General features: G+C 40.5%; 1 protein-coding gene and 1 long non-coding RNA gene across 3 annotated transcripts in view; both read left to right on the forward strand.

The window, feature by feature from the left end:
- The window catches only part of LOC146463558 (uncharacterized), a 50,203-nt gene extending 45,322 nt beyond the window's left edge, over positions 1-4,881 (forward strand). The window contains exon 3 of one of the 2 annotated variants that reach the window (XR_014856882.1): positions 4,427-4,881. This is a non-coding gene — a long non-coding RNA (uncharacterized LOC146463558). The other variant, XR_014856883.1, reaches the window with a different exon arrangement.
- A 4,450-nt stretch (positions 4,882-9,331) lies between these two features.
- LOC146463562 (uncharacterized) lies at positions 9,332-15,763 on the forward strand. Its single transcript, XM_085084116.1, has 3 exons — positions 9,332-9,356; positions 11,877-13,217; positions 14,432-15,763. The coding sequence occupies exons 2-3, from the start codon at positions 11,883-11,885 to the stop codon at positions 15,395-15,397; spliced, it is 2,301 nt and encodes a 766-aa protein (XP_084940242.1). The 5' UTR covers positions 9,332-9,356; positions 11,877-11,882; the 3' UTR covers positions 15,398-15,763.
- The last annotated feature ends 191 nt before the right edge of the window (positions 15,764-15,954 follow it).

Genomic DNA, 15,954 nt, shown 5'->3' on the forward strand with positions numbered 1-15,954 from the left:
TCCAACAGGGACCATAAAACACCTTTTTAACTCATTAAATTTCAATTTTTCCTCTCAGGAAGAGGACTTCCGATTGCTTTTCATGGTGGTACATCTCCGCACCTCGTCTAGCCTGGCCATTGAAGGATTTCACCATTTTCCGATTACCCGCTGCTCCTAGGAGACTTTCTCTGGAGGAATTGAGACAACTAGACTCCAAATTAAAAAATGTCGTAAGGAGATGATATGTTGACTAAGACCTTAAACCTTTTAGTACTATTTCAAGACCCAAAACCAACCCTAAATATAATCCCTAGAAATAACGATATGGAGTTACGTTTGTGGAAATGGAAAACCACTTGTCAAAACAGTCTGCAAAACGCATTTGCCCTGCTTACCTCTCAGTTAAGATTTCAAAATCCTGTCTACCACATATTAAAGAAACACAGATACCAGTAATCCCATTCTTAGGATCTGAAAGATTTTTCTTAACGCAATTAAGAAAACACTGTTTCGAAAATGCTCACGCCTTTCGATTTTAAAAACATTTCCTTGAATGCGTTCTTGAAAGTACCAAAGCCTCCAAAAAGTGCTCGATCTCTTTCCGAACCCGTCGTATTTATTCCACAAAAATATAATTCCACGTTTGCCAGTCAAGCAAGTACTAAAAAACTAAAAGTAAAGTAATTTATTTGACGTCAATAACACGGGGAGGGCTTGCGCCTCTCCCGAGCTTGAGGCTCATGATAAAGTGCTTGACAATAATCCAGATCAAATTGGACTTTGGAAATGTTGGTTTATGAGGAGAGGGGAAAGCCGGAGTACCCGGAGAAAAACACCTCGGAGCAAGAACGAGAATTAACCAACAACAAACTCAACCCACAAATGACGCCGAGTCCCGGAATCGAACCCCGGCCACATTTGTGGGAGGCAAATGCTCTCACCACTGCGCCATCCCTGCTCTCCAATTACTGCGTATTCGCAGGATTTCGAAAACACAGGCAAAGGGCCAAACTCGGTGACAAATAACAAAAGAAAACTTGACCGTACTAAGCCTGCATTTTAACTGCATGACAAAATGCGTCTAATCCCAGGCACGATTTTATTATTTAAAATCCGAAGTAAAGGTTATACCATTATATGTCCGAGTGTTGTGCAGAGGTGATTAACGCAATTTAAAGTTTCGAGAGACTCTCATCCCTTTTAGACCCAAATTGTAATGTGGGTTTTGTACCCAGTGACCTAACTCCACGTTATGAGCAGAACTTACCTGCCGGGAGGATACTGGCTTAATCCATAAAATCTTCGCATTATCCAATACCTTATTGCAAAGCGGAATCTTTAAGCGTACCTCAAACACCAGTGGGCAGAATACACCAAATTTCAGAGCAGAAATTGTTTGGGTGGGTCTATTTTATGCCTTGCATTTTTGGTCGAATTTAATCCAAGCCCCAGAGAAACCGGTTCAACTCGCAGCAAGTCAATGTAATAACCGCACAAACAACAGCCAATTCACTTTACTTTAAGACGTGAATGGCTGAAAAGTCGATCAGATTGCAGATTGGGTTGCTATGATCTTTAACGACCTGATCGAAGAATACGTACGTATGAATTTAAACCGGCCTATAAGAAGTTATTATATATTTCAGCCGGAACAAACGTCAAACCATCGAATCGTACATTAAATAGTTTTCTCAAGTGCATATGGACTTTGAACTGGCGTATCCATATAGAGCTTACTTAGAGAAACATTGAGTGACCAAGTTCAAATTTCTCCTGACAATCCTACCGCCTGATCAAACATATTGGACATAAGAACAAACGAGATGATCATTAAAGTCAAATTGTCTAGATGTTTTAACAGATTCTCCCAACTAGCTCCATAAGAAATATATCGGGATCAGTGGGGAGAAATACACTTTCCATCTCTTTAAAAAGAAAAGGAAGGTTGAGAAAAAATCGAGCTTGATATCTGAACACAAATCCATGACTTTGCGATTGCGCGCCGCGATCAACTTGATCAGGTTCCCACCAGCTGGGATTTTTAACTGAACATGTTTTTAAGACAATTATGTTCTACTTGTATTGTTTAAACTTTCTCTCGCATAAAGTACAATTAAGTGCCTCTACTTGGAAATGTCTTGTTAGATACTTTGACTGTTTTCGTAAAGTGATAATTTATTTTACTTGCTTTCAATAACTATACTAAGTATGCTTTCAAGTATATCGAGATGTTTGGAATCTGCTACCACTCCGCAACCCTATGAATGCTTCGTTTTATTTTTCAAAACATTTTAACACTGCCCAAATAAGGTCATGGTGCACTCAATATTCGTCGTCCGTAGTCAACAGATGTCCTGCGATATACGTAATTTCGTGTGTTGGGGAGAACAATGACAAAATAAATATCGCCTCTAGCCTTTCTGCTATAAAACTCTGCTTTTTTTTATCAATGTGTTGAATTATAAAATAATTATCCTGCTCAATCTTACGGAATATCCCCTGATTTTAGCCTACTCGTCCTGCGACCTTGTCGGCCAAGTATCAGGTGATATTCTGCGCGATTTCGCAGGATAATTGTTAATTATAAGCCACCGATTAACTTCCGTTGCTCTCATTGCAGTAACACGTCACGTGGTATCATAATTGCCAGATTTTTTCGACGAGAAAAGCAAGAAAAAACCCCACTGGTTTAGGTCTTATTTGTTGTAATCCAATGAAAGTTAAATGAAATCTCGCGAACTGTAATAAGCTTACGTACAGTTTTTGGCTGCAATCACGGCATGGTCATCACTTCCTGTTTTGTCTTTTCCGCTGTAAGGCACGCGCGTTTTAGAAATTAATCAGAGGCTTACAAAATAAATAAACTCCTTTCCGGCTTGTTCGTATATCAGATGATAATGCCCGCCGCTTAAGGATTGTCCTTAAAAAAATCACAGTTGCTCTCGAAGCTTCACTTCTCGACCAATTGCTCATTTTACGGACAATCATTCAGCCTCAGACTACACTATTTTTTTTTATAAGAACGTCCAATTTTGATGCTGAGGCTGAATTTTCTTATTATTTTTGGCAAATTGAGCCTGAAAAGTTCGTAAGATGTTGCTAATTAAGTTATCTGTAAAAGTATTTCAATAAATCTATGCGGACGTGACCAAGACACCTATTATTTGGGTTAATTGGACAATATAGACTGAATTTTTACCTGGATTATTTTATCCGTATTTAAACGGTTCTTTTTAAGAACATTTGGTCGTAATAAAAATGGTCTTAACTGACTCTCAGCCTGGGTAATGTTCTTAGCATGTTCTTAAATTTTAGTTAATCTCAGCCTCAACTTCTTATAAAAAAGGTTCTTATAAAAAAAGAATGTACACTTTTTTTTTATAAGAATATCGAGGCTGAAATTTTAAGAATATTTTAAGAATAAATCCGAGGCTGAAAATTGGAAAAGAATATAATTTTAAGTGTTGAAAATTTGTAGATAGGAGCACATGGATTTTTTCCCGAGTATATCACTTACTAAAAAATACATCATTTTCATTTATTCAACAGGCTTAAAATATTCCATCACATTTATTCCATCGCGCATTTGGCACAAATGACATTCCAATCCTAGCAGTATGCAGGATGTTTGTCCCATGAACCTAGTTTAATGGCCTTAGCTCCCACGAGTCTCCTGTAGCTCAGTGGTAGAGCATCCGAACTAGTAATCGGAAGGTTTTAGGTTCGACTCCTGATAGCTGGAGCACTCGCGGATTTCCTTTTTCCGAGTATGTCTGTGTCATTCTCTGAATAATACATCATTCTCATTTATTCACCAGGCTTAGAATTTTCCATCACATTTATTCCCGAGATTGCGCATATGTAAAACATGTCATTCCAATCCTAGCAGTATGCAGGATGTTTGTCCCGAAAACCTAGTTTAATGGCCTTAGCTCCCATGAGTCTCCTGTAGCTCAGTGGTAGAGTATCCGAACTAGTGATCTACTCCTAATAGGAGCACTTGGATTTTTTTCCAAGTATGCCTGTGTGAATAAGTAAGGATTTGGTAAAACATTGGACGATAAAAATCCGCGATAAAATATTGTAAAACATAGCACGACGTTTCGACGTTTCCAGAACGTCATTATCAAGTGAAAGTAAAATAATGAAGTCGAGTATATATAGTGAAGAGATGAATAAATTGAAAGTTAAACAAAGAGTTTGGCTCTAATGGAGTCGCTCTGGGTGTTTAAATTGGGTCTTATATTTCATTATTTTACTTTCACTTGACAATGACGTTCTGGAAACGTCGAAACGTCGTGCTATGTTTTACAATATTTTATCGCAGATTTTTATTGTCATATGCCTGTGTGGCAGCTAAAAAGATCGAGGCAGAGATTGAGATCTTCCATTGCGTCAAGTGAGCCAACACTGTTTTATGTCACCTGTATACATTCCATCCTAGATTACGCCTGCCAAGTTTACCATCGTGCTCTTTCAGAATACTTAAATGACGACCTAGAGAGATTGCAAAAACGGGCACTTAGGATCATCTATCCCGGTCTGTCATACAGTGATGCCCTAGGTCAATCTGGTCTCTGCACACTTTTTGAAATGAGGGAAGCATTGACGCTCAAACTGTTTGATGAGATTACTACAAATCCGCAGCATAGGCTCCACAAGCTTCTTCCAGCTCGAAACAATTGCGATTACTCGCTCAGGAACTCGAGAAAATTCGTTCGCCCCCCTTTGTAAGACCGTCCGTTGTAAGAAGAGTTTTGCCAGGGACTTAGCATATACAGTTTATGAACACTTTAGTTGAGATATTTTTTATTCTATTTTATTCACTTTTATAATTGTTAGTCAAGATGTAGCTCACCTATGGATGCAATGTCTGAATAAAGTATCTATGCTATTCTATTCTATTCCATTCCTCACTTACTGAATAATACGTCATTGTAAATACAATTATGTTTTTAACTAAACCGTATAAAATTCTTCCTTTCTCTAAATGACAAAACTAACCAAGAAAACAATAAAAACCTGCACTACCCAAATGTTCGATGCTAATGACAGTTCGACGGCTATAATCCAAGAATATTGATAAGAATATTTTCAGCCTAACATCGGCAGCAAAATAAGAATATTCAGCCTGGGCCGAAAAAACAATATTCTTATAAAACGAAAAGAGCGCATTCTCCGATACACCAACCACCTGTAGGAGAGGTTTTAATGCTGAGCTATTTTATGAGACACTTCCGGTAGCTCCGGCTGTGAGATTTTAATACGGCGTCCGCCGTAATGATCGATGCAGGCCAATATGTTGCAGGGACAGATTTTGCAATTTCCGCCCGTGAGAGATCCAGCAGATTGTGTGTCAAGTGGTCGCCTACGGGAGGTTAAAAACAATTGAAAATTTTAAACAATCATCTCTAAAAGTGGTCGCTTATGAGAGGTGGTCGCTTACGAGAGGTGGTCGCAAAGGGAGGTTCGACTGTACAGTCAAACCTGTATTAAGCGGACACCCTCGGGACCCTTGCTAATGTCCGCTTAATACGGGGTGTCCGCTGAAAACAGGTTCCCTTAAAAGGGTCATATTAATATTCTTCAGTATTAAAAGGCCTTGAAAGGATCAAATACCATTCCCGTGAAAGGAAAGGTGTTTGACAGACCGAAAACCAGATCGGGTTTATTCACCAGCAGAAAAACCTACTGAACACCAAAACGAAATAACAGATCTTATGGAAGTAGTTGGGCGCGTTCCAAAGCTCATGGCCATGTGGTTATCCAAGCTTTTAAAGCACTCAACAAACCCAGAAAAAGTGAAAATTACTGGAAAGAGGGTGAGCAAATCGGTGGGTATCGTTTAGATCTACTTACCCTGCATGCAGTGGTTTCTCCACCGGACGCTACACCACGAAAGGGTTCTCGCCCTTTCGTAGCGTAGTGTCCGGTGGAGCAACCACTGCTCGCATGGCAGAAGTTATCCTGTGAGTACATATTTCAACGGGACACGTTTTAATGTAATTGGTTTTGACAGAAATTGATGAGGGATTTGTATTATGTAAGTAGTTTTACAGACACGTCTCTAGGTACACGAATTTCCTGTTTGCCATACAAGTGTTTTGTCGATGAGGTCACGTATTACTAATTTGATCACTTTTGCCAACAGAGATAGTACGTATTTCCTGTTTGTTAAGTGTCTACAAAGATGTGACAGATCTTTTTCTTGGCAAAGTTAAATGACCGATCTAAAAACGTGCATCCTTTTTGCAGTGTCCGTTTAATACAGCTTTTTAACAATAGAAAGGACCCTAAAAGTCAAGTTTAAGGTGTCCGCGTCCGTCCGTTGAATACAGTTATTTTTTTACAGTAAGTTTGGGGGGAAAAAGATGGGACTTGTGCTGCTGTCCGCTTAATAGAGGGTGTCCGCTTAATATGGGGTCCGCTCAATACAGGTTTGACTGTATATCGGAATTGGTCTATTGTCCTTTTGTCGTAGTACTATGCTTTCAATCATTTTGGTTTATTCATCCATCCACTTACTGTGAGTACATAGTCCGCTGTTGATTTCGCCTCGTATAAACATTTGCCCACCCACACTTTCACACTTGAGGGCGCACTTCCTTCAAAGCTCCAGGGAAACCTTTCAATTTGTCATCGAATGTGACCTCGCATAGCGCCACGTCAATAACTTATTAGTCATTTTATAGATGTTTTTATTTTTATTTAATTTTGAAGAAACGGTTTCTATTTTGTTTTTCACTCCGCCACACTAGATCAGCTCTTTTACGACTAGTTCTACTTAAAAAATTAGCCACTAGAGGTGCCCCTTCCCTCTCCTGCCCCTTTTTGAATTGTATTTTGTATTTTGAATTAAATTTGAATGGTATTTTGCAGCTGCGTATTATTCTGTTGTAATACAATATTAATAATATATATTTTGCGCTTATGTAATAGTTAGAGTGGAGAGTACAAATAAAAGATGTCAAATGTCAAAAATTAATCTTAATTATATGGTTACCAATTTGCACTGGAACGCAAGAAGCGAAAGCTAATCTAATCGAGGCGGGCACAACCTCGTACCCAGAGTCCTCAGGCTCTTTGGCCAGCGGTTGGTTGCCAGGAGAGACTCTGGGTTACTGGAATATTATTACCGCAGGATTTCTGCGGTAAAACAATGCAAGCTGTTACGGAGCAGCCAATCAAAAAATTTAAATTTTTTCGAATTCCCAGAGTCTCGCCTGGCGACCAACCGCTGGCCAAAGAGCTTGAGGACTCTGGGTACGAGATTGAGCATGAGACAGGCACAACCTCGTTCCCAGGGTCTCTCCTCTCCCGCCCTTCCCGTCTCTCTCCGGGGGACGGGAATAGGAGAGACCCTGCCTGGCCTGGGAACGAGGTTGAGCATGACTGCGAGGCGGGCAGTAAAAGACAAAAAGAAGGAACAAGGGATCATCAAGTCGAAGTTAAGTGAGCTATTAAGGATGCATTTCGACTGGCTGTATTGTCCGTATTCAGAAATGAGAATACATACAATGGTTACTAAAAATCCCTCATAATAAGTTTTTGGAGTTACTGGAATACAAAATGGATCTTGAATGTCATTTGCTAGCAAATTGTGAGGAACTGAGGATATATCTTCTCAAGGTCATTAATGATAAACGACGAGAAAAGAGAGAAATCACTACCGTGAAGGAGGTTTGTAAATGTGATCTTAATTTTCATAAAATCTGGTGAACGTTTGCTTTGAATTTCCAACACTGAATTGTTAATGGTTTGAGAAGCTATGTCAAATATACGCGGCTATACCTCCTTTCTTTTAAGTCACTTCTTGGTGTTGGAAATCGGATGAAACACTTTTCCTCGGTTTTGATACATTACTTCCCAAATTTAACCAAAAACGTGAAATCTAGAGGCTATACGGTATACACGGTATAGAAGAGGCTTCCTTGTTCACCCTAGGCTCCCTCTTAACCCTACTTTTGGCTCGTCACGTTGGGGAGGAGGGATTGCGTGACGAGCCAAAATAGTGTCTATAAGGGCAGTACGTTCACCCTCGTCCTGATACGAGAAGGGGTGGTCACGAAACTTAGTCAGAAAATAGCTAGAACCAGTCCAAGTAACAGAAAGGGTACAAAACACAGAGCTTAGAATTAAAATTTCTGGTCGCTCAGTAAGAGTACGCTCTGTTTTTTTTTATAAGAACGTCTAATTTTGGAGCTGAGGCTGAACGTTCTTATATTTTTTTGCGATTTGAGGCTGAAAACGTTCTTAAGATGTTCTTAATTTACATGGCCTTACACTACATGTATTGCAGTATTAAAACGACAATGCAGACGTGACCAGGAAACCTATCAAAGTGCATTGCCTGCTGAGATATGATAGCAAGAACTGCTGATTCTCGATTATGACAAACCGAGATGTGTGTCACCATTGTTAGTGTTATACAAAACATGCCCTTAAGTATTTTGGTTAATTTACATTTGTTACCTTGCTTTTGTACACAGATTAGCAAAATAAAAACGTTCTTGATCAACTCTCAGCTTGAAGAATGTTCTTAATACGTTCTTAAAATTTTGGTTAATCTCAGCCTCGACGTTCTTATAAAAAAGGTTCTTATAAAAAAAACAGAGTGTAATTAGCAAACCTCCACCTGCGCAGATTGTTGCTAGGAGACTGTCGAAAACTGCGGCGGGGACCGACACACTTGCGAAATTCCGGTAAGGGAACTAATTACACTATTTTATAAGAACCTTTTCTATAAGAACGTTGAGGCTGAGATTAGCTAAAATTTAAGAACATACTAAGAACATTAACCAGACTGAGAGTCAGTTAAGAACATTTTTATTCCGACCAAATGTTTTTAGAATGAACAGTATAAATACGGATAAAACAATACTGCTACATCTTTGATCGATATTGACGATATTTACGTTGGGGTAATGCGCACCTTTCTGACGCCGCGCTCTGTTTATTTGCCTTTGTTGTGTCGTAGCCGTATTTTTAGGGACTTTTTTTTTCAATTCAATTCGTTTATTTTGCCATTAACCAAAAAAATACAACATAAATAGATTATAGACGACACACAATATTCTTACTATTACAATGTTCATACTTAACTATTTACAATATTAAATGTGTTAAAGGCTAGGAAGCCTATATAGAAGCCGGGGGCTTATTAACTATAGGCTTCTTAGAACTATAGGATAAACCATAGCCTACTGAAAGATGCCTTGGCTGTACGGCTTTCTCACTGTCCCCTCCCCTGGCACTGCATCAATTGTCACGTGTGACACGTGAGTGTGTGACAGAGCAGCGCCGTGACGGACCAGTCGACGCTACACATTCAGTTTGCAGCAATTGAAGATCGCCCTCTAAAGGAAAGGAAAAAGGTAACTGAAGGAGACATTCCTTTTCAATACTGATCCCTTGTTAAACCACGAACATATGAATTAAGGGAAGTTTTACACGATACCGACAGAAGTAGTAGTACGCAGCCATAAATTTACGAATATTTAATCCGGTTTGAGAACTGCATGAAAGTACCCTGCGAGCAGAGGCCCTTCCGGATCTTCGTAGATAAGACTTTCTCTTTCCGACTCATGTAGGAAGATCGTAGGGCCTCTGCTCGCAGGGTAGCGTGAAAGCTGGTCATTAAATACGTTTCGACAGGTACGGTCTCCGACCGGCGCGGCACGAGTTGACGAAGGTTCGAATTAAAAATACTCGGATTAAGCGAAATTGGTCTCAAAATGTAAAATGTTGTTCTGGGGTGATGTGATGTGTGATTACATAGGAAAAGCTACCGTCGAAATAACTTCATCTCTCGGAATAGGTCAAACCGTCTTGTTTTTTTCCCACTGCGGCATTCTCCGATCCCCTCTAAGCGTTGCGTAACGATCAGTCGAAATTATGTAAGAATTCTTGCTGATTTGTTGACCATCTACAAAGGCAACAAAGGAGTATTTGATGAATTTTAGGGGAAAAATTAGAGAATTTCAAGTTTATGATTAATAATAATATTTCATCATTGAAAATGCTCCTGACCCTCACCCCCCTACAACCTAACAACTTTGGGCATTGTCCGGGCTGACGCTCGAAACGTTACAATTCGGAACTCTTTACGGTGGCTAAATTACTCATCAATGGCTCTGCTGTTAAAATCAAACATTCGTTTCTCTCCCCCCCCCCCCCCCCCCCCCACTGACGCAGTACCGCGGTGTTTTTAGAAAGAAATCCCCTTATCCTTTTTTTTTAGTACCCGTACGAAAAAGGTCAAAATGTTGATCTTATCCCAGAGTCGAAAAATTAAGAAAAAAACCCTTCATTTGTTGTAATACATAACTAATGTTGCTTATACACGAGAAAATTACTGCAAGTTTATCAGTTAACACTTCACTTGAAACACAAAAAATGTCGTTTGGGTGTATTGCTTTTAAGCTGGGGCCCCATTAACGCGATCTTATTCTGCCGAGTTTATAACATAAGTATTCAAAAGTTATTACATTTTTTATTGGAAAATTTATTATATTTTGCCCCAATTTATCAACAATTTTGCGTTGGTATCGCATTTTACGGCTGTTAAAATTACTTTAATTATACCGTCATTCGGAAGTTATTTACATTTTGCGTTGGAAAAGTTATTTACATTTTGCTTCAACTTTATCATTGCATATTGCGTTATTATTGCGTTTTGGTACGAGTTAATAACTTTCAAGTGTCATCATTCCAAAGTTATCACATTTTGCGCTCGAAACGTTATTGCATTTGGGGTAAAATTTATTCTATTTTTTCGCCGATTTTTATGACATTTTACATTAGTGTTACGTTTTGGGGTGAGGTTATTACATGTTCCAGCAAAGCAGTCATATAAATTGTGACTGCACTGTCGTCCACAAGCGACGACAAACAGTGGACAGTTACGGCCGATTTTTGTCTTCGATAGAGTCAAGATTGGTGCATCAGGTAGTCCCTCTCTATTCAAGTTTTTACTTTCTATTTCATGTTGTTTTCCTTTCTAGAAAAAGTTTCTTTTATTTTCGTTAACATAGGATACATCACAAGCGTTATGGCGCTGTTGCTCTAGGCAATTTTTTCCTTCATATTGTATAGTAATTCTGCTGAGAAGGTTGCCCTAAGCTAAGCGTTGCCGTAAATATATAACGTGACTTGAAATGAACTTGTCTCTGAATTCAGCTTTTGTTGTTGTAGTAATAGTTGCAAGAAGTTAAAGTCGATTCCACTTGTGCAACATATACACCACACCGACAAATGGCGAAGGCGCGCGGAAAAAAAACTTGTTCTAGGCATCAAAACGAGGCGCTTTAAGTTAAAAAGAAAAATAGACTGCAACATAAACGTTGCGGGAAATGTTCATTTCAGGGCATGTTTTAATCGTTTCCGATTCTTTAGTTGAATTTTTAAGTTACAACAAGTTTTAGGGAACATAATATTAAAGCAATCCCTACTCATCCCTCGAATTTACGAGCCGCAGTTGGCTTAGTTTCCGAAAAACTCATAGCTGTCTTATTTTGCTCTCTTAATGACATTTTTTTGTCCGTACGAAGACAAAATTGAAGTTCTAGATCAGATGGCATAACACTTAAAGAAAATGCTAGTTTTTGTTCAGAACTCAATCAGAATTTCTGGAGCCATTTATGCCTACCGAACAGGTATCCATGGAAATGAACGCTGAGCTTCCCCCGAACGTTGCCTACAGCAGTTGTAAACTGTGTTAGCGTACTCAAATATCCTTTTAAACGGCCTTGGAGAAACGCCAAAGGAAATTTGACCCTGAACGCTTCTGGAACTTGTCTTGCAACAGCGCAAACAAGTTGGAAGAAAAATCGCTTAGTGCAACGTAAGTCTATAATTTACTCATGTATCCATTACAGTATTTGTTTTCTCCATAGGACACCATGGTCCAAGCCACAAGGCAGCCAACACTTCTGTTTGTTGTCCTCGTGGGTCTTTCATTGCTGAGTAGTGCTTATAGCCGATCTAGTATCAATGATGATGGAATCCACGTGCAACAACCAGGCTCTTCTTTTACCACCATGCAGTCTTGTGTTGATATGCTGAGAGAGCCTGGGGACGAGTGCGTCATCCCGGGTGGCCGTTATCACGAGCACGTGACCATCACTAACAAGCACGGCACCCCTGACAAACCGATCATCATCCGGGGAATTGACAATGAGTATCCAATCATCGATGGCACTGTGCAAATTAATCCCAAGGGGGGATGGGTTAAGGACGACAGCGGTGCATACAAGGCGGTCATAGATGAAGATATTTGGCAGTTGTTTATTGACGGTGAGATGATGACGAACGCACGCTGGCCAAACGCACTGTGGTCGGATAAGACGGTTTACCTCTCCAGCTACTGGGCAAAATCATCGAAGACGTCCACACGAGGCGTCATGGTGGACAATGGCGTAAAGGACCTCGCAGGAAGCGGTCTGAACGCAACCGGTGCCATGGCGGTTCTTAATATTGGCAGCTTTAACACGTTCACTGCAGTTGTTCAAAGCCACAAGCCTGGGACACCGTCCTTTACGTTCGACGACAAGTTCGGCCCCATCAAGTTTAAGCCTGTTATGAACCAGTATTTCTTGGAGGACAAGTTGGAATTCCTTGACCAGCCTGAAGAATGGTTTTACGACAAGGCTACACGAACGGTCTACGTCATGACACCTGATGGCCAATCCCCCGAGGGACGTGACGTCAAAGGTAAATTGATGACGTATGCATTTAACGTCACTAACTGCAGTCACGTGATTTTCAAGAAGTTGACCTTCTTTGGTACAACGCTATGGGCTTCTACATTGGACGGCAAAAACATTATCAATAACCTGACATTTCACTCGCTCAACTTTAGATATCCTTCATACACACGGCGCATGCTCCAGGAACCTGCACCGGCTCAGTGGACCACTGTGAACGCAAATAAAAAGAATGGCAACAACACTCTAATCTTTTTCAACAATACTTTTTTCGGCACGGATGGCGCCGTGCTGGAATACAGCGGGACAGGCGTGACTCTCGAAAACAATTTGTTCGAGTATAACGACTGGACTGCCGCAAACATGGTTTATCAGAGTGGTGGGATTGGCACTATCATTTCCAATGGGATAGGTGATGTATTTGTGAGGAATACTTTAAGGTACAACGGCGCCAGTGCTGGATACAGACCAGGTCTCCGACCTACAGTGAGATTGAACCATTTTCATCATCAGTGCTGGGGCCTTATACAGGTGAATATAGATTTGGTATGCAATGGAACCTCAGTTAGAGCGGTTTCCAATTGAGTGTCGTAAAAACAAAACCAAAGTAATTACTTTAGCCAATCGCAGCAGATGTAAACAATAAAACGAGCTAATCAGAATTCAAAGCAAATACATGTTACCGGCGCCAAGCGCGGAAAAACGCGAGCGGCCAAAACACGATTGGTTTTGGTTTGGATTCCCATTGGTTGAGAAAGTGGCGCGAGTTTTGTTAACCAATCACAGAGCGTAGTAATGCAAAATCAAAGCAAACGCAAAATTACTTTCGAAGTTCAATTGAAAACTGTTCTAAGGCCAAGTAATTCGGGCAACGTTTCCTTGCAACTTGTCGCCCAACAAAATAATGTTGCGTTACAAAAAATGATTGTTTGTTCCCCGTATTACCACCTCCGCGCGCAACAAATCGTCGTGTGGCAAAAAAGTAGAAACGGCGTCTTTAATCTGCTCCACGCAGTTAGAAGTTTCAGTATAGTTCTTTGACGTCCTCTTCAAAACAATAACGTTAAATTACTGACAATTTTTATTTTCAAAACAAACTCTGTGCTCAAAAAGAAGAAAGCAGTATTTGCATATCAAATTGTTGGAGACGATATTTCGTCGTTGGGTGCGCGAGGGACTCCACCAGGTTAACAAGGAGGTGAAGGTGTTACTGAAGCGAGCCTACCCTCTTCTCTCCGAGGAAATCACGCTCTTTTAACGGGGACCTTCAGAATCGACTACGACTACGAGATTGACTACGAATACGACTTTTCAAATCTAGGGGTTTAGATAACCGCTTGTCACACCAATATTGTTTCTACGGTCTCCATATCTGCTGGTAAAACAACAGAAGGGAGCGAGAGTTCTGGGATGCGACTGATTTGAAATTTGAAAGTCGTACTCGTACTCTGATCTGATGGGGCCTAATAATTACTCACTAAGCGTCTGAACAACCATTTTCTACCGGTCTTAACTCTCACAACCAAATCTCGACACGTACAATGTGGGTTTGGCTTTGGGAAGCTCTTTCCTGTGATGATTTTTTATTTTGTTCTGAGTTAAGGATCAAATCGTTAAGTTTGATAATTCAAATGAAAGCTATTGAGTCTTATTTTACCAAAGTCCTGTTCCTTTTCATTATTTTACAAGAAGGAAACGCTAAATTTTACTAAATTTGATTTGGGATGGTTAAATTTCTTTTACAGAATGACGGCAGTCATGTACAAACAACGATTAAACCCCAGAGGCACGCGCTGTTGGAGCAGAACTGGGTACATTCCAGCCCCAAATATGGACTGCGGTTTGACGGGCAACCACCCAGGATTGGAGGAAACGGAACATTGCGCAATAATGTGGTGTGGAAGTGTGGTGGAATGATGGTCAAAGGTGACAACCATACAGTGCTACACAACCTGGTCTTTGAGAAAATGAACGAAAAGAAGGGCGATCACCAGGGCAAGAAATGCGCTCTTTGTGTTTTACGCTACGTGCGCCAAAATCCTGTACCAATTAACAATAACACGGTGGTGATGTACAATGCAGCTGATGTGGCGAATGGCGGGGTGCATGGAAGGAAGCTGTATCCACTTGCGGGGCGCGCTGTGAAGTACAACGTGATTGCGAATGTCAGTGATCAACTTGTTGATCCGGAGAACTTTGATTTTCGACCTCTTCCGGATTCATTGTACATACAGAACAATGTAGGACCGTACAGCTACAACCCCGAGATGACGCACTATTGGATTCCAGGCCGTCAGCTCTACAAGACCTGTACACCTGTCCCCCCGGATAATAGTACGAATATTAAGCCGGATAGGAGGGACACGCTTATGTGGTTGAATGGTTACGGAGCGTCTGTGCACCATGTCTACTTTGGAACGAGTAGAGATGGGGTGAAAAGAGCCACGTCCAGTTCACCGGAATACCGTGGGGAAGTTGGAAATGGAGGCAATGTTTTCTACTTGAAAATAAGTCTGGATCCTAATACGGAGTATTTCTGGCGTGTAGATGCTGAAGTGAGCAGTTCTGGGCTGTACGGTGGAGATGTGTGGTCTTTCACCACAGCTGATGGCGACTTCACTCGCTTAAATGGAGCGATAGCACGGAATTCTTGGCTTTGTCTGGTCATTCTAGTTACTATGGTGACATCCTCAATCCTGGCTATGCACTAGTTTTTTTCAAAGCACTTTTAAACTTGATCTGTAATGCAATCCAATCTTTATTAAGGGAAGGACGCTCAGTTTGTAATACTTTGTTCGTTTATTTGTTTTAACGTCGCTTGGTCTCAATTCATAAACAGTTGCAATAGTATCTATTTTTTTGTTAACTGCAAGCTGATTGTATGCTGTTTCTAGTTGAACGTGAAACGTTTTGAGATAACCCAGCTGTTCAGTTTCCCACCAAGGCTATAATGAAAGCCGGTATGGAGCCTTTATTCAGAGATGGCAATGACAATGTCATGATTGATGTACCATGACATCCTTTTTAAAGCTAATTGTTACTATGAAAACAACTGAAAAGTCTTTGTTTTAGGTTAAATAAACTTTATGTTTGATCCAACGACGGTCGATCCAAGATCCAATCGTGACTCCAGGGCACATTTTCCTTTTGGTCAGCGGGCTCTAGGTACGAGATTGCAATTAATCGACTACTTAATCTCGTACCCAGAGTCATCAGGCTCTTTGGCCAGCGGTTGGTCACCGGGAGAGACTGAGTCTCTCCTGACGCT

The sequence above is a fragment of the Pavona decussata genome, unplaced genomic scaffold (assembly GCF_977016875.1).
Source record: "Pavona decussata unplaced genomic scaffold, jaPavDecu1.1 SCAFFOLD_175, whole genome shotgun sequence".
NCBI classification, from domain to species: domain Eukaryota; kingdom Metazoa; phylum Cnidaria; class Anthozoa; order Scleractinia; family Agariciidae; genus Pavona; species Pavona decussata.